The 24,382-nt window shown below is 48.0% G+C and overlaps 1 protein-coding gene across 4 annotated transcripts in view; it reads right to left on the bottom strand.

The window, feature by feature from the left end:
- IGSF9B (immunoglobulin superfamily member 9B) overlaps positions 1-23,232 on the bottom strand; it is a 107,532-nt gene extending 84,300 nt beyond the window's left edge. For 2 of the 4 annotated variants that reach the window (XR_013263253.1, XM_077457903.1), the window contains exons 1-2: positions 23,062-23,231; positions 3,360-3,557 (exon numbers count right to left, since the gene is read on the bottom strand). Coding sequence is in view for 3 of the 4 variants with exons in the window: in XM_077457903.1 (XP_077314029.1) it covers positions 3,360-3,557; positions 23,062-23,128 (265 nt within the window). In the remaining variant the exon portion in view is untranslated. Of the gene's footprint in view, positions 1-3,359; positions 3,558-23,061 lie in introns of all 4 variants that reach the window. The other 2 variants (XM_077457902.1, XM_077457904.1) reach the window with 1 other exon arrangement.
- Positions 23,233-24,382: the final 1,150 nt, after the last annotated feature.

Below are 24,382 nucleotides of genomic sequence, written 5' to 3'. Positions count from 1 at the left end.
ACATCCTTCACTTCTACAGTAGCCTTCAATGGAAGCTCTGCCTGCAGCTTTGTGCAAACCATCATGGAGCTTCGGGGAGAATTCAGCAATCTCTGGGACACCCTGGGCTCTGCAAACACTAGATGGTTAGTAAATATTGACTGGAGCTTGCTAAATGCTTGTTTAAAGCTACAGCCAGCTCTGTCAGCAAATAAGCTTACAGTATGCTGCTATACTTTATGGGGTAAATTTACTAAAACTGGTGCACAAAGAATTTGGTGCAGCTGTACATAGTAACCAATTAGCTTCCAAGGTTTAGGCCCTGTTCACATCGGTTTGACTTAGATCAAAGTCGCATGATAAGTTGCATGCTATTTCTGCCTAAGGAACGGTTCATATCGGCGCACTGATTTTGAAAAGGTTCCTGCACTATTTTTGGTGATTTCATGTGCAACTTGCATTGACACCTATGCATGAAGTCGCACAGATTTCGACAAGCTTCACATGAAATTGCACTGACTGGCAGCTTTGAAACCATATGAGTGCACTGAAGTAGCATGATTTCAAGGCCACATTCAACGTGAACGAGGGCTGAGGCTGGGTTCACACTGGTACAACAAGCGCTCCGACATTGGGCGCTCATGTCACATGACATGTGAAAATCAATGTTTCCCTATGAGAGCCGTCTTAACTGGTCTGACACAAGTCGGTCTGACTTTAAAAAATGCTCCCTGCTCTACTCTGGTCTGACTTTTGATTATATTTCAGCCCACTGAATATCACTGAAGTCGGATCAAAGTCAGATTGCTGTCTTAACTGATCCGACTTTGGCATGCGACTTGTGCTCTAATGATCTTGAAAGGGAACTCCACGCCAAATAAAATAAAAAAGCGGCATGGGTTCTCCCTCTAAGACCATACCAGGCCCTTCAGTTTGGCATGGATTATAAGGAGAACTCCCACGCCAAACAAAATGGCATGGGGTCCCCCCAAAATCCATTCCAGACCCTTATCAGAGCTTGCAGGCCGGCAGGTCATAAAAGGGGGTGGGGACGAGCGAGCACTTTCTCCCCCCCACCTGAACCGTACCAGGCCGGATGCCCTCAACATGGGGGGGGGGGGGTGCTTTGGGACAGGGGGGCTTGTGCCCCCTACCCCAAAGCACCTTGACCTCATGTTGATGAGGACAAGGGCCTCGTCCTAACAACCCTGACCATTGGTTGTTAGGGGCTGTGGGTGGGGGGGGGGGCTTACCGGACTCTGGAAGCCCCCTTCAACAAGGGGACCCTCAGATCCTGTCCCTCACCCTATGTGGATGAGTATGGGGTACATTGTATCCCTACCCATTCACCTAAAAAGTGTCAAAAATAAAATGCAGTAGACAGCTTTTTAAAGTAATTTATGAACACAGCACCGGCGTCGCTTACAATCTCTTCTGCCCCCTCTGGCTGTTCTGCCTCCTCTGTCGGTTCTTCTCCGACGATGTCTTCTAGCTCTCTCTGGTTCTTCTCCCTCTGTCCGCTGTCTTCTGCCTCTGCCAGGTCTTCTCCACTGTCTTCTCCCTCTGTTCTTCTTCCGATGTTGACTTGATGCTCTCTCCTGCTCTAATGCCGGGTGCGCAGTGTGCCACTGCTTCTATTGGCATGGGGCAGGGGTCACCGAGTGACATCACCCGGAGGCCCCCGCCCCTCATGATGTCACCGCCCCACCATGCCCCGGGCAGTGACATACCAGGTCGAAGGGCCTGGTATGGTCTCGGAGAGGGAACCCATGGCATTTTTTTAAAAATCTGGTGTGAAGTTCCCCCTAAAGATTCATACCAGACCCAAAGTGCCTGCATTAAGTCGGATCCCCAATGATGTCGGACTTCAAGTCGCAGGGCAAAGCCGGATCCACAGTCGTACCACTGTTGTGTTGTACCAGTGTGAGCCCGGCCTAATTGTCAAAGCTTAAGTTGAAGTTAGAAGCTGATTGGCTAACATGCACAGCTGCACCAGATTCTGAGTGCTCCAGTTTTAGTAAATCTCCCCCTATGTGTCCAGTTTGGGAGGTGCCCACACATCAGTGCCAATCATGCAGAACAGAAAACCGTTAAAAAAAATAAAAATCAAGCTTGTAATGTCCTATAGTACTGCGATATATATATATTGGTACATAGGTGTGATCGATGATGGACACTGTTTACACTTATAAGCTGTACACTGTATATTCTGCATCCAATTGGCAATTTTTATATGTGATTCAACTTTTTTCTCTTATGATTCGATCACTCTGTGTCCTGACCTTTATGTCACATTATGTTATTATACTTGTCCATACTTTTATTTAAAACTCAATAAAAATAGAATTTCAAAATATGCCTTGATAGGTGAATGTCAGTCTGAAGAAGTGGGCATTCCCCTAGGCAGGCTGTATTTGTATGCAGACCATCCTAGGTAATGCCCACATGTAATACGGAGTCTCCATGATCGAAGGAATTCAAGTTCAATAAATGAAAAGGGGCAGGACAACTGAAGAGGAAAGGGCTAAATGATGCTGGATTTCCTCCAGCCAAGAAATGAGGCAGGCTCTATATGACTTGCTGCAGCTTCTAATGTACAATGTGAGAAGCTCACAGTGTGCAGTGAAATCAGAGTAGGCAATTTTAGCACAGGAGAGAAGCCCGTACAACTGTGCAAGATTAAGGGGAAGGCTGGGGGGCAGATTTAAAGAGGTTGTAAACCTCAAACATGAAATATGGGCAAAGCGTTCCCCTCTGTATTGTGTGCTTGCCTCAATTAAAAGCACTAAGTATATTTCTGTCTGCTGCTTTGTTCCTCTATCAGCACAAATCACTTCTGACAAGTTTTTCTGACACCAAACATAAAAAAAAAAAAAGTGACAGGGGAGGGAGCACCAGCACAAAGCATGTGACTGGCAGCCTCAGTTCTGTTCTGGTGTGCTGTGTAAAGGGGGTTTCCCTTACATCCAATCAGCGATCAGAGCTCTCCTCACTGAGCTTTGTAGTCTAACTTCAACTCTCCACCCCCTTTTTTTCTGACAGCTCAGACAAGCTTTAAAAAATTCAGCACTTTGAAAGAGGCTGCAGATAAACAGGTACAACTTATGTAGGAGAATTTTCTCTATCTCTGTGTCTCACCTGAGGCCATATATACGTCACTGGGTATATTTAAAGGTTTAAAAGGACTATGGGAATGTGATCCTGATTCAGTTATTTCCATAATGTGCACAGATAAAAAGACTGTCATATAACATTATTACATATCATTAGTACATGCAATATTACATGTAACATTATTACATACTGTCATATAACATTATTACATAACCTTATTACATGTAACAAGCCGTATAAAGGTAACAGGTCCAGCAAACCGTTACCTGCATATTCTGGGTCCACATGTGGGGGATAGAAGCCAAACTTGATGAAGATGGGAATGGGAACGCCAAACTTAAACCACTCCACAACGTAGGGCGGAGGATGCGCTGTGAGCGGATGGACCACGTTGCACCTCAGGATGACGCTCTCTCCAGCACGCGCGGTCACAAACTGTGGCTCCTCCCGCAGGCCCCCTGCTCCTGCAACACAACACATTTCTGGATTTAGAAAGACTAGAGGTGAAGAGCCTTCCCAGTGTAGTTCAGACATCCATAGAGGAGAAATCAACATATGAAAGGGCCCAACACCTACAACACACACTCACCTGTCATATGGACTAGGACAGTGATGGTGAACCTTGGCACCCCAGATGTTTTGGAACTACATTTCCCATGATGCTTGTGCCCTCTGCAGTGTATTGGAGCATCATGGGAAATGTAGTTCCAAAACATCTGAGGTGCCAAGGTTCACCATCTCTGAACTAGGGGCTCCCTACAGGACCTCCGTACTTACCTTACCCAACCCCGATCCTCCCCATCCATCATCACTACAGATGATGCCATGAGGCCCACAAGACACAAGTATTACTAACCCAGAACAGAGATCTAATTAACCCCCCCCCCCCCTTTTGCATGGGACAGACATTACCCTTGCATGGGACAGACATGGACACTCACAATAGACAAACAGCCTTCCCAGGATACATGCCCCGGTGGGAAAATAGGGGCCTCACAGGCTACACATACAACCCCTCAGAAGGGACATGCATGGGCACGTAGGGGGACACACATGGGCCCTCACAGAGGGCAGATATGGTACCTTGAAGGGGACAGACACAAGTCCCTCGAGGGGGCAAATATGAGTCCTAAAAGGGGACACATGACCCTACTACAGAGGCAAAAAAGGGGCCTCAACAGGCGACAGACACAGGCCCTCACAGGGGACATCCAAACTTTCACTGGGAGGAGACAAGGGCCCTCACAGGGGACAGATATGGCCCTTCAGAGGAGAAACATCACAGGGGAGACAAAGACCCCATTACAAGGGACCAATATTGGCCCTCACAGGGACAGGTAGCGGGCCCTTGCATGGGGTAGACCAGGGCCCTAACAGGTCAGATAAAAGCCCTCACTGGGCACAGACAAGGGCCCCTTTGAGAGGCAGATACTGGTCTGTCTTTAAAGGGAGAAAATAGGGCCCTCCACAGACACAGAGAAGCTCTGCTGTAAATTTTCCCTACAAACACTGAGAGGAGCTCTGTATACATGGACCCCTAGAGACACTGAGAGGAGCTCCGTATACATAGACCCCTACAGACACTGAGAGGAGCTCCGTATACATGGACCCCTACAGACACTGATAGGAGCTCCGTATACATGGACCCCTACAGACACTGAGAGGAGCTCCGTATACATGGACCCCTACAGACACTGAGAGGAGCTCAGTATACATGGACCCCTACAGACACTGAGAGGAGCTCCGTATACATGGACCACTGCACACACTGAGAGGAGCTCCATATACATTTATCCTTACACACACACACTGAGAGGAGCTCCGTATACATGGACCCTTACAGACACTGAGAGGAGCTCCGTATACATGGACCCCTACAGACACTGAGAGGAGCTCAGTATACATGGACCCCTACAGACACTGATAGGAGCTCAGTATACATGGACCCCTACAGACACTGAGAGGAGCTCGTATACATGGACCCCTACAGACACTGAGAGAAGCTATGTATACATGGACCCCTACAGACACTGAGAGGAGCTCTGTATACATGGACCCCTAAAGACACTGAGAGGAGCTCTGTATACATGGACCCCTATAGAGGAGAGTCCATGCTCCAGCTCCCCTCCACCAATGGGGAATAAGCTCCAGCTGGGGGTGGAGTCATTGCTTTTTTAATGTGGAAATTCATAAGAAATGGAAGTTGAGGACAAATCAGCCCTTTAAAAGATCTTGCCTGATTACTATGGAATGAGGAGCTGCCTGTGATGACTTGTGTTCAGTGGATGGGACCCTCCAGCCAGGACAGCAGGCACAGGGGGCACACACTACATCATCTGCCATACATCTTCTCTGATTTGTCTGATAAATGAACGGTAGCGATGCTCTGCAGATGCTTCCCTGTAATGCTCTGCGGGAAGGAAGGAGTCGCATGGATTCTGTTGCTGGGTCACGTTTCCTCAGTGATGTCACCGGTCACACAGCAACATGGGGTGGGGGAAGGGGGCTCTGGAAGGAGAAGGATGGCTGAACATGCACAGGATTCTTTTCAGCAAGGAAGGGGTTACATGGACTCAGCTACGAGACTGCAGCAAGCGTTTTCTGCCAGCAACCTGATTGGCTGCCGGTGACATCACCAACTCTGGGGAGTGATATCAGTGGATATTTCTGACACACAGGAGAAAGTCAGTGATGGAGGAGACGGTGGTGACCCCGAGTGACAAGCACTGACATATCCACACCCCAAGAGGACAGCTGTGTGTGATGTGCGGGTCACAGCCATTCTACAGAGCAGAGAAGGGGGTCCAGTCCTCCTGTACATTCTACAGAGCAGAGAAGGGGGGGTCCAGTCCTCCTGTACATTCTACAGAGCAGAGAAGGGGGGGGGGGTGGTCCAGTCCTCCTATATATTCTATAGAGCAGAGAAGGGGGGTCCAGTCCTCCTATACATTATATAGAGCAGAAAAGGGGGAGGGCAGTCCTCCTATACATTCTATAGAGCAGAGAAGGGGGGTCCAGTCCTCCTATACATTCTACAGAGCAGAGAAGGGGGGTCCAGTCCTCCTATACATTCTACAGAGCAGAGAAGGGGGGTCCAGTCCTCCTATACATTCTGCAGAGAAGGGGGGTCCAGTCCTCCTATATATTATATAGAGCAGAAAAGGGGGATCCAGTCCTCCTATACATTATATAGAGCAGAGAAGGGGGGTCCAGTCCTCCTATACATTATACAGAGCAGAGAAGGGGGGGGGTCCAGTCCTCCTATAAATTATACAGAGCAGAGAAGGGGGGGTCTAGTCCTCCTATACATTCTACAGAGCAGAGAAAGGGGGGGTCCAGTCCTCCTATACATTCTACAGAGCAGAGAAAGGGGGGGTCCAGTCCTCTTATACATTATACAGAGCAGAGAAGGGGGGGGGGGGTTCAGTCTTCCTATACATTATACAGAGCAGAGAAGGGGGGGTCCAGTCCTCCTATAAATTCTACAGAGCAGAGAAGGGGGGGTCCAGTCCTCCTATACATTATACAGAGCAGAGAAAGGGGGGGGGGTCCAGTCCTCCTATACATTCTACAGAGCAGAGAAGGGGGGGGTCCAGTCCTCCTATACATTCTATAGAGCAGAGAAGGGGGGTCCAGTCCTCCTATACATTCTACAGAGCAGAGAAGGGGGGTCCAGTCCTCCTATACATTCTACAGAGCAGAGAAGGGGGGTCCAGTCCTCCTATACATTCTGCAGAGAAGGGGGGTCCAGTCCTCCTATATATTATATAGAGCAGAAAAGGGGGATCCAGTCCTCCTATACATTATATAGAGCAGAGAAGGGGGGTCCAGTCCTCCTATACATTATACAGAGCAGAGAAGGGGGGGGGGGTCCAGTCCTCCTATAAATTATACAGAGCAGAGAAGGGGGGGTCTAGTCCTCCTATACATTCTACAGAGCAGAGAAAGGGGGGGTCCAGTCCTCCTATACATTCTACAGAGCAGAGAAAGGGGGGGTCCAGTCCTCTTATACATTATACAGAGCAGAGAAGGGGGGGGGGTTCAGTCTTCCTATACATTATACAGAGCAGAGAAGGGGGGGTCCAGTCCTCCTATAAATTCTACAGAGCAGAGAAGGGGGGGTCCAGTCCTCCTATACATTATACAGAGCAGAGAAAGGGGGGGGGGGTCCAGTCCTCCTATACATTCTACAGAGCAGAGAAGGGGGGGGTCCAGTCCTCCTATACATTCTATAGAGCAGAGAAGGGGGGTCCAGTCCTCCTATACATTCTATAGAGCAGAGAAGGGGGGTCCAGTCCTCCTATACATTCTACAGAGCAGAGAAGGGGGGGTCCAGTCCTCCTATACATTCTACAGAGCAGAGAAAGGGGGGGGGGTCCAGTCCTCCTATACATTCTACAGAGCAGAGAAGGGGGGGGTCCAATCCTCCTATACATTCTATAGAGCAGAGAAGGGGGGTCCAGGCCTCCTATACATTCTATAGAGCAGAGAAGGGGGGTCCAGTCCTCCTATACATTCTACAGAGCAGAGAAGGGGGGTCCAGTCCTCCTATACATTCTACAGAGCAGAGAAGGGGGGTCCAGTCCTCCTATACATTCTACAGAGCAGAGGAGGGGGGGGGTCCAGTCCTCCTATACATTCTATAGAGCAGAGGAGGGGGGGGGGTCCAGTCCTCCTATACATTCTATAGAGCAGAGAAGGGGGGTCCAGTCCTCCTATACATTATATAGAGCAGAGATGGGGGTGTCCTGTCCTCCCATGCATTGTATAGAGCAGATTTGGGGGGTCCAGTCCTCCCATACATTGTACAGAGTACTGTTTTTTTATGTGTTTTGATTTGTCTTCCAATTTCTTATGATTTTCCACATTAAAGAAAGCAATGTTTTACATTACTCCACCCATAACTGGAGCTTACTCCCTATAGGTGAAGGGAGCTGGAGAAGGAACTCTCTTCAAGATGAAGATAGATTTGTTGTTAATGCTCTTACAACATCCGGGGATAAATGTATACAGAGCTTACAATCTAAGAGGGAGGGTCAAGAGATACAAAAGGTAATAATTGCGGGGAAAGGGCTGATGGAGGGTGTCCTCTTCTCACCCCCATACATTGTACAAGGATGTATATTGAATGAAAAAAGGGGGTGTCCTGTCCCCCCATACATTATAGACAGCTATATCTGCAGTGATAAGAAAATGCCCCCCCAACTCCATCTGATCAATTCTGAGACGGACAGTGTTACTTAATTTCCAGCAACACTAGTGCTGCCACCCTCTAGACTGATGACATTATCACATCACTTCCAAGGTCAACAGTGCTACCAGATGACCTCCAAGACCAATAACCTAACTGGATCACCTCCAACCTCTTACCCGAATTACCAAAGATCAACAACAGTACCAGATCACCTCTGACATCAGCTTCTTAACTGAATCACCCAAAACCGATAATACCAGATCACCTTTAAAAAAACACCACCTTAACTGGATCAACAAGACCAACAGTGATATCAGATCCCCTCACAGACTGACAATGCTATTGGATAACCAGTGACATAAGCCTCGCTGCTGGATCACCTGCAAGAGTGACAACGCCTCCCAATCCACCACGGACACCAAATCCATACATATACAACAACCCATTACCTGATTACCTCTGACATAGGGTTACTTCCCGCACCAACAATGTTATCTAATCACTTCCGACACCAACAATGTTATCTAATCACTTCCAACACCAACAATGTTATCTAATCACTTCCGACACCAACAATGTTATCTAATCACTTCCGACACCAACAATATTATCTAATCACTTCCGACACCAACAATGTTATCTAATCACTTCCGACACCAACAATGTTATCTAATCACTTCCGACACCAACAATGCTATCTAATCACTTCCGACACCAACAATGCTATCTAATCAGCTCCAACACAGACATCGTCACCTGACCCCCTGTGACACAGACACCGTCACCCGATCCCCTCTGACACAGACACCGTCACCCGATCCCCTCTGACACAGACATCGTCACCCGATCCCCTCTGACACAGACACCGTCACCCGATCCCCTCTGACACAGACATCGTCACCCGATCCCCTCTGACACAGACATCAATACCTGATCAGCTCTGGCACAGACATCGTCACCTGATCCCCTCTGACACAGACACAGTCACCTGACCCCCTCTGACACAGACACAGACACAGTCACCTGACCCCCTCTGACACAGACATCGTCCACAATCCCCTCTGACATCAATACCTGACCTCCTCTGACACAGACATCAATACCCGACCCCCTCTGACACAGACATCAATACCTGACCCCCTCTGACACAGACATCAATACCTGACCCCCTCTGACACAGACATCAATACCCGACCCCCTCTGACACAGACATCAATACCCGACCCCCTCTGACACAGACATCAATACCCGACCCCCTCTGACACAGACATCAATACCCGACCCCCTCTGACACAGACATCAATACCCGACCCCCTCTGACACAGACATCAATACCCGACCCCCTCTGACACAGACATCAATACCCGACCCCCTCTGACACAGACATCAATACCCGACCCCCTCTGACACAGACATCAATACCCGACCCCCTCTGACACAGACATCAATACCCGACCCCCTCTGACACAGACATCAATACCCGACCCCCTCTGACACAGACGTCGTCACCTGACCCCCTCTGACACAGACATCAATACCTAACCTCCTCTGACACAGACATTGTCACCTGACCCCCTCTGACACAGACATCAATACCTAACCCCCTCTGACACAGACATTGTCACCTGACCCCCTCTGACATCAATGCCTGACCCCCTCTGACACAGACATCAATACCCGACCCCCTCTGACACAGACATTGTCACCTGACCCCCTCTGACATCAATACCTGACCCCCTCTGACACAGACATCGTCACCTGACCTCCTCTGACACAGACATCAATACCTAACCCCCTCTGACACAGACATTGTCACCTGACCCCCCTCTGACATCAATACCTGACCCCCTCTGACACAGACATCAATACCTAACCCCCTCTGACACAGACACTGTCACCTGACCCCTCTGACATCAATACCTGAACCCCTCTGACACAGACATCAATACCTAACCCCCTCTGACACAGACATTGTCACCTGACCCCCTCTGACATCAATACCTGAACTCCTCTGACACAGACATCAATACCTAACCCCCTCTGACACAGACATTGTCACCTGACCCCCTCTGACATCAATGCCTGACCCTCTCTGACACAGACATCATCACCTGACCCCCTCTGGCACAGACATCAATACCCGACCCCCTCTGACACAGACATTGTCACCTGACCCCCTCTGACATCAATACCTGACCCCCTCTGACACAGACATCGTCACCTGACCCCCTCTGACATCAATACCTAACCCCTTCTGACACAGACATCAATACCTGACCCCCTTTGAGACACACCGTGCTTTGCAGGCATTAATGAGACCATCAGTGCTAGCGGATCATCAGGAGGGCACATTTTTGTGATCAGTGTCACTGAGGGGAGCTGTCTGTCTGTGGTGCTGAAGCCAAGTATCTAATACAGGTATGGGAGGTGTATGTTGGGGGTTATGGCAGGAATTACTGTGACTCCAATATGAGATAAGTGCTGCACACACAGCTCACACTACAGGCGCCTGTTAATATATGACATGGCCTACATACAGCTGTGATCACATCTCCCTGCCACCTTCTAAGTGTGACATTCCACAGCTCACTAGGTTCAGCAAGTGCGCCTAATCTTCTCAAAGAAAACTTGCTTTTTATATGCAGGGCTCCTACAACCATCATTCAGCAAAAAAATAAAATAATAAATGATCAATTTATTAGATATTAGTGGAAGACATCCTATAATCTGCAGAGCTGTATAAGTACATGACGGATTAAAAATCAAACTGCAAGAAATTAAAGCCTTTCAAGCTTTATTCTAAATATTGGGAAGAGTGCATGGACCTGTGTATCACACACTCTTATGCCCTGAACACGATCGGATTTTCCAACAACAAATGTTGGATGTGAGCTTGCTGGCTGAAAGTCCGACCGTGTATGCTCCATTGAACATTTGTTATCGGACTTTCCACCAACAAATGCTGGCTAGTAGGATCTCTAATTTTCTGCCAACAAAACTTTGTAGTCCTAATTTTCGATTGTGTGCCTACAAGTCCGACACATAAAAGTTCACGCATGCTTGGAATCAAGCAGAAGGCGCCACCCTGGCTATTGAACTTCCTTTTTCTCGGCTCGTCGTACGTCTTGTACGTCCCCGCATTCGTAATTGTTGGCCAACATTTGTGTGACCGTCTGTATGCAAGACAAGTTGGAGCCAACAACCTTCAAACAAAATTCCACGGTTTTGTTGTCGGAAAGTCCGATTGTGTGTACGGGGCATTAGAATGGATTCAGATGTAAACGGATGATCATCCATTTCAATCCATTTGCCCACAGGAGTACGTCTGAGGATTGAAAAAAAAATGGACAGATCGTGTGAAAGGGGCCTGAGGATCTGTAATGTTTTGGGCCTAAGCCAGGAAATGAAGCCTGACAATGTCCTGCTTCTATAAGATTAAGAAAACAAAACTGCAATTCTGTACAATGCCGTTCAATATGATTCTCAGTCCTCTTCCATCTCCTTCATTCGATTACACAAAGCAGCTTGGATCTGCCCTGGTGCAGGGAAAAGGGAACAGCAGGGGACATAACATGTGATTAAGTAAGTTCACCAACAAGTTTTAGTAAGCAGGGCCCCAATTCAAATAACGGAGATCCTTATTTATGCTCTCTGTGTGTTTTGAACATAGATGACCTCTATAAATGCCACCAAACTATGTCAACCATTTCTTTTCTTATTTGTCTCTAATCAGACATTTCACTCATTAACTTGAGGCCTTTCCAGCATCTCCAAGATTCGTTATTAGAAGCAACTTTCATGCATACGCCAGGAGAAAAACAAAAGTTCAGCTGGAAGACAATTCAGCTTTTTTGGTTCATTAGCATACTTTCTCGAAAAAAAAAAAAAAAGTCAACATTGTCAAAACAATGATATGATGACAGGGATCCCTTCTGGCTATATTCCTGGTCCCGCCATGGAAAGTGATACCCAGCTACGAGAAGTTACAAGATGTTTTGTATCAATACACACGCGTGAGTGGGCGTCCGCGTGGGCCGCTGTGTGAGCTATAGCTGCCACTTGGCAACAAACACTCCTTCTCGCTAGTCAAACTTGTTTACTACGACTTGAGATCAGAATTTTAAGTGGAGAGTTGTAGAAAGAGAAAAAAAAAATCCTCATAAATCCATAAATAAACTTTATCTGCTTAGAAGATGTGGATGGGAAGAGACAACAGTGAGAGGTGTTCCCGTGACCGCACAGATACAGGGCGGTGTTTGCCTGAATCTGAGATGAACACGTGAAGAGTTACATGAAGGACATGTATAAAATAAAACAATGATGGGGGGGGGGTGGTAAATGTTTTTGCTCCTCACCTTGCTGTCTTCCAGGTTATACAAGGTGGACATGAAAGAATGAGGACTGGAGGTAACATGGAAGGCTGATGATTGGATTCAACATGGAAGGCAGAGGATAAAAGGTGATGTGGAAAGCTGAGGATTATAGGTGACATGGAAGGCTAAGGAACAGATATGACATGGAAGGTGAATCAAGGGTGATGTGGAAGGATGAGGATTATAGGTGACAAGGAAGGCTAAGGATCGGGTGTGGCATGGCGCGGATTGGACAGGACATTGAAGGTTGAGGATTGGACATGGAAGGTGGAGGATCATGGAAAACTGAGGATTGGAGGTGAACGCAGATTGGCAAAAAAAAAGCCTGTTTCTAGCCAAAATCTGTTTTCAGTTTCGTATTGCTTCAGCAAGAGTAAAAAGTTGTCAGGTATTTTTTCTGTGACCTCATTGTAGAGATTTCACCTCACTTCCTGTCTGACTCCCACACAAGAAATTTTGGAAGCAGTTGTTGCCAGTACAAGAAGGTACAGAAGGGAATAAAATGTTCTAACCATTCACCAAGTAAGGGGGAATCTCCCTCACTCCTCACCACTCCATTCATAATACCATAAAACATTATGGCTGGAGTAGGACATTAAATACGTCAATATGACAGTTTAGCTGCACCATGTGGGAAAGATTCGTCTCTGCTACTGCCAATACATGGACTGTATCTCCACTAAAAGACTGATCCTCTCTAATAGCCCTGGTAAGAGAGAAAGTGAGGAAATACATAATGTTATGGATGTCCCCAGACCCGGATGTGAAGGGGAATCTTTCAGCATGGACATGTTTTCTGGTGACAAAGATGAGAATGTTTCCCTCAGTCAAAGAGATTGGGACAGAAATGCAGGAAAAGCTCAACAGTGGGGGCTTTAGAAGCTCAAAAAAACCTAAAAAAAAAAAAAAATGGATGATAATGGATGTGATCACAGGAGCGTGCATTGCAGTGAACCAGCAATAAAGAAGCATCGAAGTTACACAGGCTGGCCAGAAGCGAACTCTGGGCTGTCTAACAAGTCAGCGTTCAGAACAGAGATGGAGGTTACACAAGGTTGAGGGATTAGGAATTCTACCTCCTGCATACAGAGTGGAGCCTGAGAGCAGAGTTACTGGAGAATATCATGAGATGAACACTTTCTCCTAATCCACGGTGTTTGAAGTTCTCCCCACAGAGGGAAGTTTGGAAGCAGAAGCAGAGCATTGATTGTGAGAAGACTAGGAAGGTGTTGGATGGTCTGCGGAAAGAGAATGCAAAGGGTTTGCAGAGGGGAAGTATGGAGCACTTAGGGAAGAAGAGTGTAGAGCAGAGGTCTAAAAACTTTCTAAGCAAAGGGACCAGTATACTGTCCTTCAGACCTAAGGTGGGCCAGACAAAGGCCATTGGGAGTAAAGATCCCAGTGTCAGTGTGAATAAGCCATGCCCTATCGTTTGTGTCAGTGGGAGGAATTGTGCCCCATCAGTGTCATTGTGAAGAATTGTGTCTCATCATTGGTGTCATTGGGAATTATGCCCAATTGTTGGTATTGGTGGATAGAAATAGTGCTCCAGGGGCTGGATTAAAACAAGCAAAGGGCTGCTTCTAGCCCTGTGCCACAGTTAGGAGGCCACTGATGTAAAGCACGTGTGCGCAAGAGCAGAGAATGTCCTTGCGCACAAGGAGGGCAGAAAAGGTCCATGGAAGGAGAACAGAGAGGGTCCATGCATACAAGGAGAGCAGATAGGGTCGGAGGGCCAGCGGAAGGAGAGCAGAGAGAGCCAGCGGAAGGAGAGCAGAGATGGCCAGCGGAAGGAGAGCAGAGATGGCCAGCGGAAGGAGAGCAGAGATGGCCAGCGGAAGGAGAGCAGAGATGGCCAGCGGAAGGAGAGCAGAGATGGCCAGCGGAAGGAGAGCAGAGATGGCCAGCGGAAGGAGAGCAGAGATGGCCAGCGGAAGGAGAGCAGAGATGGCCAGCGGAAGGAGAGCAGAGATGGCCAGCGGAAGGAGAGCAGAGAGGGCCAGCGGAAGGAGAGCAGAGAGGGCCAGCGGAAGGAGAGCAGAGAGGGCCAGCGGAAGGAGAGCAGAGAGGGCCAGCGGAAGGAGAGCAGAGAGGGCCAGCGGAAGGAGAGCAGAGAGGGCCAGCGGAAGGAGAGCAGAGAGGGTCAGCGGAAGGAGAGCAGAGAGGGCCAGCGGAAGGAGAGCAGAGAGGGTCAGCGGAAGGAGAGCAGAGAGGGCCAGCGGAAGGAGAGCAGAGAGGGCCAGCGGAAGGAGAGCAGAGAGGGCCAGCGGAAGGAGAGCAGAGAGGGTCCTTGCGCATAAGGAGGGCAGAAAGGGTCCATGGAAGGAGAACAGAGAGGGTCCATGCATACAAGGAGAGCAGAGAGGGCCAGCGGAAGGAGAGCGGAGAGGGCCAGCGGAAGGAGAGCGGAGAGGGCCAGCGGAAGGAGAGCGGAGAGGGCCAGCGGAAGGAGAGCGGAGAGGGTCAGCGGAAGGAGAGCGGAGAGGGTTCGCAGAAGAGTGTAGGGGGTCTGCAGAAGGGGAGCATAGAGGATTTATAAAAGTGGTATGTTTCAGGTTATTAACTATATCATGTATTGAACTAAACAAAAGGATCGAATCTTCTAATAAACCGGAGAAGAAATGGAACCGTCATTGGTAGACATGACAGCAATGAAATATTGTGTAATCTGCAGAAGTTTACTGACAGCAGTGATGAGACAAAATAACACAGACCCCAGGCAAGACACATGTGGCATGGCATCAATTACAGGGTCATTGACAGAAACAGAAGTGGAAACCCTGCTAGTTCCATCTTTCACAGTTTACAGAAAACTACATAAAGACTGTAAGCAACTTGAGCAGGAAGAAGATACAACTTAACTAGCTAGGATGTCCTTCACTGCAGAGAAGTATGGAGTCTCATTCAGAGAATTCCATGGCCTAAGAATTGCTGAGACCCACCTTGGAAATTCTCGGCATGAGAGGTCTAGAATTCCATCTTGGCCATTTCCAAGCCTGAGATATACAGATTGCCCACTAGAAGATTCCTGAGACTGACCGGCGCCGAGTTCACTTCAGGGAATTCTCAAGTCTGAGATGTGGGAGGTCAGAAGACATAATGGTGCCCGATATCTCCCAATACACTGCCCATCATACACAGGATGTCAGGGCTTCCAATATCACACAATGCGCTGTTCATCACCTGATATCCCACCATGCACTACTCACCACACATAGGATTTCATGGTACTCAATATCCCACAATGCACTGCTCACCATATACAGAATATCACAGCTCCCGATATTCCACAGTGCTCCATAAGGAAGTGGTGTTACTCTGGCCCTAAGACCTGCACATAGTGCATGCTTTTTGGTTTTCTTCTCAAACACTGATGGAACTGGCAACACATTATTAATGTATCTCTTCCCATACCTGGGTAAAAGAGAAAGCACTGTACTGGGGGTATCGAGGATGGGAGCAGAGCATTGCCTGAGAAGTGGACATCATAACATCCTAGACACAGTGATTATAAATGATGACATACACAGCCATGGAAAAGATCTAACAGTCTGTCTGGAGGCACCAAAATATGTGATAAGTGATATTTCATATACAGGTAGAGCATGGCACCTCATACAGGCAGTTTAACATGAGGAAACTCAACGCAGAGTCCTTGAAAAGATATGGTTAGATACTTTAAAGTAGAACTATAGGCAATTTTTTGCCACCTTGTTGGGGAGTTTTACCTTCACTTCCTGTTCCATAGCCAAAACAGGAAGTGAGGAAATCCCTGCAAACTAGTGTCCCCATTGGAAAATTGTATTACTTTTCTACGGACAACCCAAATTTTGGGTTTTCATTTACTTTCATTTTCAATGATAATGGTAAACAGGACAAATAGGGAGATTCATTCTTGCTAATGGGGGGGGGGGGGCACAGACAGCAATAAAAACCTAATAGGCATTCTATTCCCTCTCCACTCTATCCAAAAAAAAATAATAATAATAAAAAAAATTTGCCTTTAGTTTATACTTGAAATTTCTAGCACCTACCAGACACCAAAAATTCTGGGTGGAGAGTCTGTTTAATCTCATCTACATTCTACAGCCAGATAAAAACTACATCCACTGTTGGAAATATACCATCCTTGCTCCTTCGAAGTTTCTCGTCAGTGCAGTGGAAAACGAATGTCATTTTGACCTCACTAATGATTGGAAAATCAAATGAACATTCCTAAAATAGGGGAAAAAAAGTAACATAATTCTACCAGTGCATGAACAGCTTAAAGTATAACCAAAGGCAAAACTTTTTATTATCCCCCCCCCATCATTGAAAGTAAAAGAAAATCCCACATTTTGGGTTGTCCCGAGAACAGTAATAAAGGGGAAATCTTGGCCTTTCCCAAAGGGATTCCTTTAATTTGCAGGTATTTCCTCTCACTTCCTGTTTTGGCTATGGGGCAGGAAGTGAAGGTAATCACTCCAATTTGACACAAATGGCAGAAAATAACATGCATGGCTTATAATCCTTCCTTATTGTATCTAAAATGAAAAAAAAAAAAAGTTTTGCCTACAGTTCTACTTGAATTCTTCCGGTCAAAGGAATGATGGCATTCATAGAGCATGGAGGCAGCAATGGAGGCCCCTGTGTGAGTACAACCTGCCCTTCCCCTAACTCCCAACCAATGACTTAGTACAAGAAGTATTCCTTGTATATGGACAGATGCAGGCTAAGAGTCATTTGTGTGCCCGGATCTCCACCATACCATGCAACTGGAGCCAGCACACACTTGACTTCCTGACCTGAGTGTCCACAGGAAATGGGGAAAGTGCTCCACATGTCTCAGTGCCAACAAGGAAGGAAGTGAATATTCAGGCGAATGATGAGACCGTGGGTGGGGTACCAGTGTCCAACCAACCTGTATCTTGTATGAATGGGCCCTTAAATCCAGAGGTCCCCTGTGGAGACGCACACATGGTGTGTCCATTATGTCTTGGGCCTTGTGGTTGTCTGCTGAGATCAAGGGGGATCCCAGACTATAGACTACAATTACAATGTACCCATCATGCTCTGCTCAGCATCACCCACACAGAGAGACCTTGAAAGTTCCTGGAGCACCAGTCCTGGGGGCACTCACACAACTCTTCCTCCAAGTCATTCAGTGCTGTAAATACGGGACATCACACTACCTGCTCAAATGGATTACATCGGCAACATCCTAATATATGGAGCAGAACACGCATTTGTAGTGATGTAAACCCCCCTCCACACATGGAACCTTAGTGATGGCAAAGTGAGCATCTCCACCAATCACTGAATTGCCCCAGCAGGAAAATGTCATTTCCTCTCAGCACTCCCAATAGTGCAGCCAAATTGTACTCCCCTCTTCCTGCAGACTACAGTCTCTGTGCCCGGAGGACGGAGCGGGGGGGATCCCACGCTCAGCAAAGATCATTTCTGCAATTACTGGTGGAAACTTCAAGCTGTCATCAATCAGCAGCCTTTAAATCAGAGCGCAAGACAAATGAACCCCTTCACTGCTGGAAACACCACAACTGACTGACACCTGATGGGAGGCACAGAGGAGCTGGCAGAGGAAGGGTTAAGCCTCCAGAAGGTTCCCAGGATTACGCGGTGCCTCCAGGTGAGGTCTCCTCAGCAAGTCGGTCATGCCAACTTTCTTTGACACACACACACACATATCTAGTGATATGCCCGGATCCCCCCTCTAATGAACAAATCCCTCACACGCTCTGCAATATCTGTCTGTCCTTTCCGAACTCCACCCAAAACCACCCGGGACAAGCTGCTCGTCACATGGCACTGAATTCATGAATTACAGATGACATCATCCAGAGCCTCCGCTCTCCGACCGTCATCTCCCTCCTGCACTTCTACACGACTTGTGACACTGACTCACACTAATGAGATGTGACAAGATAAAAACGTGGAGCCTGTCAGCACCCCACAGACCTCCCGGTCACAGTCCTTCACCGTCCCTGCTGCGTGGACAGTCCGCTCACTACCACTCTGCAGCAGCCATCCATTAACCCCTTCCTCACCGCTTACATCACACTCCATCAAATACCCAGAACGGCACAGGAGAGCTGGAGAGGACATGGCAGGGTCACACAACATAAAGGGGAATTTCAGCTCACTCTGTGTCCCTTCTCTGCCCTCTCTGTGCTTCTGCCAAGGCCTAGCCTGCACACAACTATGATGCCAAGGCAGACTCCACTGCGGTGCTGCAAATGCCAACAGCTGCTGCAGGTTAGGAAGTGCCAACACCTGGATATGGGATGTTCTGTGACTGATATGTTCCATAAAAGTGCACAGCACCTCTATGGACACAACTCACACCCAATGAGCAAAGAGATAACCCTACTGCTCCATCCAGTGATCAGAGAGATAACACTACTGCTCCATCCAGTGATCAGAGAGATAACACTACTGCTCCATCCAGTGATCAGAGAGATAACCCTCCTACCCCAACCAGTGGTCAGAGAGATACCGGTAACCCTCCTGCACCAACCAGTGATAAGGGAGATAACCCTCCTGCACCAACCAGTGATAAGGGAGATAACCCTCCTGCACCAACCAGTGATCAGAGAGATAACCCTCCTGCACCAACCAGTGACCAGAGAGATAATCCTCCTGCACCAACCAGTGATATGAGAGACAACCCTCCTGCCCCAACCAGTGGTAAGAGAGACAACCCTCCTGCCCCAACCAGTGATAAGAGAGACAACCCTCCTGCCCCATCCAGTGATCAGAGAGATAACCCTCCTGCACCAACCAGTGATCAGAGAGATAACCCTCCTGCACCAACCAGTGACCAGAGAGACAACCCTCCTGCACCAACAAGCGATAAGAGAGATAACACTAGTGCCCCAACCAGCAATCAGAGAGATAACACTACTGCCCCAACCAGTGATCAGAAAGATAACCCTACTGCGCCATCCAGTGATCAGAGAGATAACCCTCCTGCACCAACCAGTGATCAGAGAGATAACCCTACTGCCCCAACCAGTGATCAGCAAGATAATCCTACTGCCCCAACCAGTGATCAGCAAGATAATCCTACTGCCCCAACCAGTGATCACAGCGATACAGTGCCTTGCAAAAGTATTCACCCCTTTGGCGTTTTACCTATTTTGTTACTTTACAGCCTTTAGTTCAATGTTTTTTAAAATCTGAATTATATGTGATGGATCAGAACACAATAGTCGTTGGTGAAGTAAAATGAGAAAAATATATACATACAACTATTTTTCAGATCTAAAAAAACGGATAATTGGCATGTGCATATGTATTTACCCCCCTTTGTTATGAAGCATATAAAAAGCTCTGATGCAACCAATTACCTTCAGAAGTCACATAATTAGTGAAATGATGTCCACCTGTGTGCAATCCAAGTGTCACATGATCTGTCATTACATATACACACCTTTTTGAAAGGCCCCAGAGGCTGCAACACCTAAGCGAGAGGCACCACTAACCAAACACTGCCATGAAAACCAAGGAACCTAAGGTAACCCTGGAGGAGCTGCAAAGTTCCACAGCAGAGACTGGATTAACTGTACATAAAATGACAATAAGCCGTACGCTCCATAGAGTTGGGATTATGGCAGAGTGGCCAGAAGAAAGACATTACTTTCAGCTAAAAACAAAATGATGTTTTGAGTTTGGGAAAAGGCATGTGGGAGACTCCCAAAATGTATGGAGGAAGGTGCTCTGGTCTGATGAGACTAAAATTGAACTTGTTGGCCATCAAAGAAAATGCTATGTCTGGTGCTAACCCAACACATCACATTACCCAAAGAACACCATCCCCACAGTGAGACATGGTGGTGGCAGCATCATGCTGTGGGATGTTTTCAGCAGTCAGGACTGGGAAACTGGTCAGCGTTGAGGGAAAGATGGATGGTTCTAAATATAGGGATATTCTTGAGCAAAACCTGTACCACTCTGTGTGTGATTTGAGGCAAGGACGGAGGTTCACCTTCCAGCAGGACAATGACCACAAACACACTGCTAAAGCAACACTTGAGTGGTTTAAGGGGAAACATGGAAATGTGTTGGAATGGCCTAGTCAAAGCCCAGACCTCAATCCAATAGAAAGTATGTGGTCAGACTTAAAAGATTGCTTTTCACAAGCGCAAACCATACAACATGAAGGAGCTGGAGCAGTTTTGCAAGGAGGAATGAGCAAAAATCCCAGTGGTAAGATGTAGCCAGCTCATAGAGACTTACCCAAAAGGACTTGGAGCTGTGATAGCCACAAAAGGTGGCCCTGCAAAGTATTGACTTTAGGGGGGTGAATAGTTATACACATTGACTTTATCTGTTATTTTGTCCTATTTGATGTTTGCTTCACAATAAAAAAAGAAAAAACATCTTCAAAGTTGTGGGCATGTTATTGAATGATGCAAATCCTCAAACAATCCATGTTAATTCCAGGGTGAGGCAACAAAACACGAAAAATGCCAAGGGGGGTGAATACTTTTGCAGGGCACTGTAACCCTTCTGCCCCAATCAGTGATCAGAGAGATAACCCTACTGCCCCAACCAGTGATAAGTAAGATAAAATTACTGCCCCAGCCAGTGTTTAGAGAGATAACCCTACTTCCCCAACCAGCGACCAGAGAGATAATCCTACTGCCCCAACAAGCCGTCAGAGAGATAACCCTCCTGCACCAACCAGCGATCAGAGAGATAACCCTACTGTCCCAACAAGCGGTCAGAGAGATAACCCCAATGCCCCAACAAGTGGTCAGAGAGATAACCCTACTGCCCCAACCAGCGATCAGAGAGATAACCCTACTGCCCCAACAAGCGGTCAGAGAGATAACCCTACTGCCCCAACCAGCGGTCAGAGAGATAACCACACTGCCCCAACCAGCGGGCAGAGAGATAACCACACTGCACCAACCAGCGATCAGAGAGATAACCCTACTGCACCAACCAGTGATCAGTAAGATAAAATTACTGCCCCAACCAGCAACCAGAGAGATAACCCTATTGCCCCAACCAGTAATCAGAGGAATAACACTTCTGCCCCATCCAATGAGAAGGGATAATGCTATTGCCCCAACCAATAGGGATTGATAATCCAGCTGCCCCATCTGAGAAATAGATAATCCTACTGCCCCATTTAGTGAGGAGGGATAATCCTACTGCCTCATCCAATGAGAGAAGAGAGAATTCTGCTGCCCCATCCAATGATCAGTGCTATAATCCTACTGCCACTGGCCCCATCAAATAACCAATAGAATAATCCTGCTGTCCCCTTTGTAGACAGCAATGTACTCAGATTTGTATAGTGCCCTAATGGGGAGGGGTAAGTTCCAATAGTGACAGGAGAGGAAGGGGTAGATTTTGGGGTATGAGCACAGAAGAGAGGAGGTATGGGGGTGGCAGGTCAGGCAGAAGGAGAGGCATTCTAGATAAGTTAATGGACAGACAGGAAGGGGGTATGGGGGGGGGGGGGCGGGTAACAGAGAACAGACAGGAGAAGGGGGGGCACTGGGGTATTATAAGGCAGACAGAAGGAAGGGGGGTTACTGAGGTATTGCATAGAGTATTGGAAGGTATTAGGGCAGACAGGAGGGCATATTAGAAGGCAGAACATGGGGATGGGGTGGAGTACAGACATAACAGGGTATTATAGGGCTGGCAGGAGGAATGGGGGTATCAGAGGGGGTACTGGGGTATCAGGGCAGACAGGAATATGAGAACAGAAGAGATGGGGGTGGCAGGTCAGGAAGGAGGAGAGGGCTTCTGGGGTATTAGAGGGCAGACAGGAGGAAGGAGGTGCTGGAGATAGTACATGGGGGTATTAGGGCAGTCAGGGGGGTATTGGGGCATTAGAAGGCAGTAAATCCGGGGTGTGGAGGAGGGTGGTAGACATGGGAAAAATGGGGGGGAAGTGAGTTCAGGACAGACATGAAGGGGGAATTAGAGGACAGGGGGAGGGGAATTATAACGGGGGTGCTGTGGTAAGAAAGCAGAGAGGGGGATATACTGGGGTATTAGTGGTCACCAGGGGTCGGGGTGAGTTCTCTGCAGTATTAGAAGAGAGACAGAAGGGGGGTATATTGGGGTACTGGGGGGTCAGACGGGGAGTACAGGGGCATAGACATGGAAGGGAGGGGGTATCAGAGGGTGGATAGAAGCGGGTATACAGAGAGAAGGGGGCAGCTTGGGGTATCAGAGGGTAGATAGGAGGGGGTATACAGAGAGAAGGGGGGTTGGGGTATCAGGGGGTAGATAGAAGGGGGTATACAGAGAGAAGGGGGGCACCTTGGGGTCAGGACAGTTCGGGGGGGGCAGTCAGGAGGGAAGTGTAGGACAGTTGTCAGGCAGCACTAGTGGGGTAGTTGGCAGAGCGGGCAGCGCCGGTGGGTCGGTCGGTCTCACCTTGAGCCCGGGGAGGGGCGCACACGGCGAAGATGACGGCGATGAAATGTCGCACATAGCGGATCATAGTAGATCGTACGATGGTCGCTCTGGAGCCTCATCCTCCCCGTCGTGTCATCCCCCTCCGATCTCCATCTCCTCTCTGCCCGCACCGGACACAGACTATAGCGGCCGCTCCCGCCCCCTCACCGCGCCCATTGGCCGGCCCCGCTCCAAGGGAGGCGTTGATTGGTCGGGGGAGGCGCCAGTCAACAAGGTGGGGGTGTGGCCAGGCCAAAGGACAGCCGCAGTGTCATGCGCAGTGCCGGGTCCCCAACTAGCACCGGGGCCCCTCTGTCCTCACACCGAGACCCGTCCCGGCACTGCACCTGGACCCGGATAACATTGTCCGTTCAAGGTCTCCCCGCCCCCACCACCGATCACCGCCTGAACCGGAACACTACCGAATACAGGATCCCCCCTTCCCATACACCGCAATTCAGCACCACCGACCGCGGACAGCGCCGATCCTCTGTACAATACAGCCACCCCACAATATCCTATTATATCCGACACTATATTGTACTATCCTACACTACAGCATACTACACCCCCTATATACTTCCCTACTCCCTATACACCCCTTATATACTGTACATCTCATACACTGCAATTCAGCACCACCGACCGCGGACAGCGCCGATCCCTCTACTATACACTTCTCTACTCCCCTGTATACGTCTCTACTATACTACACTACACCCTATATACTTCTCTATTCCATATATACCCCTATATACTTCTCTACTCCCAATACACCTACTATATACTTCTCTACTATAATACACCCCCTATATACTTCACTACCCTCTACATCCTTCTCTATTGTACTATACTACACCCCTATATACTTCCCTACTCCCTATACACCCCCTATATACTGTACATCCCATACACTGCAATTCAGTACCACCGACCACGGACAGCGCCGATCCTCTGTACAACAAACACAGCCATCCTATAATATCCTATTCTACACTTCACCATATTGTACTTTACTATCGTATACTACACCCCTATATACTTCTCTACTCCCTATACACCCCCCTATATACTGTACATCCCATACACTGCAATTCAGGACCACCCACCGTGGACAGCGCCGATCCCTCTACTATACACTTCTCTACTATAATGCACCCTCTATATACTCTACATCCCATACACCACAGACAGTGCCAATCCCTCTACTATACTATATACTTCTCTATTGTGCTATAATACATCCCCTATATACTACTCTACTCCCCTATAAACCCCCTATATACTTCTCTACTATAAT

Source organism: Lithobates pipiens, unplaced genomic scaffold (assembly GCF_037356315.1).
Source record: "Lithobates pipiens isolate NorthernLeopardFrog02 unplaced genomic scaffold, aLitPip1_a1.2 Scaffold_27, whole genome shotgun sequence".
Taxonomy (NCBI): Eukaryota; Metazoa; Chordata; class Amphibia; order Anura; family Ranidae; genus Lithobates; species Lithobates pipiens.
Note: the sequence above shows the minus strand (reverse complement) of the source record. Positions and strands in the feature narration are given on the sequence as shown.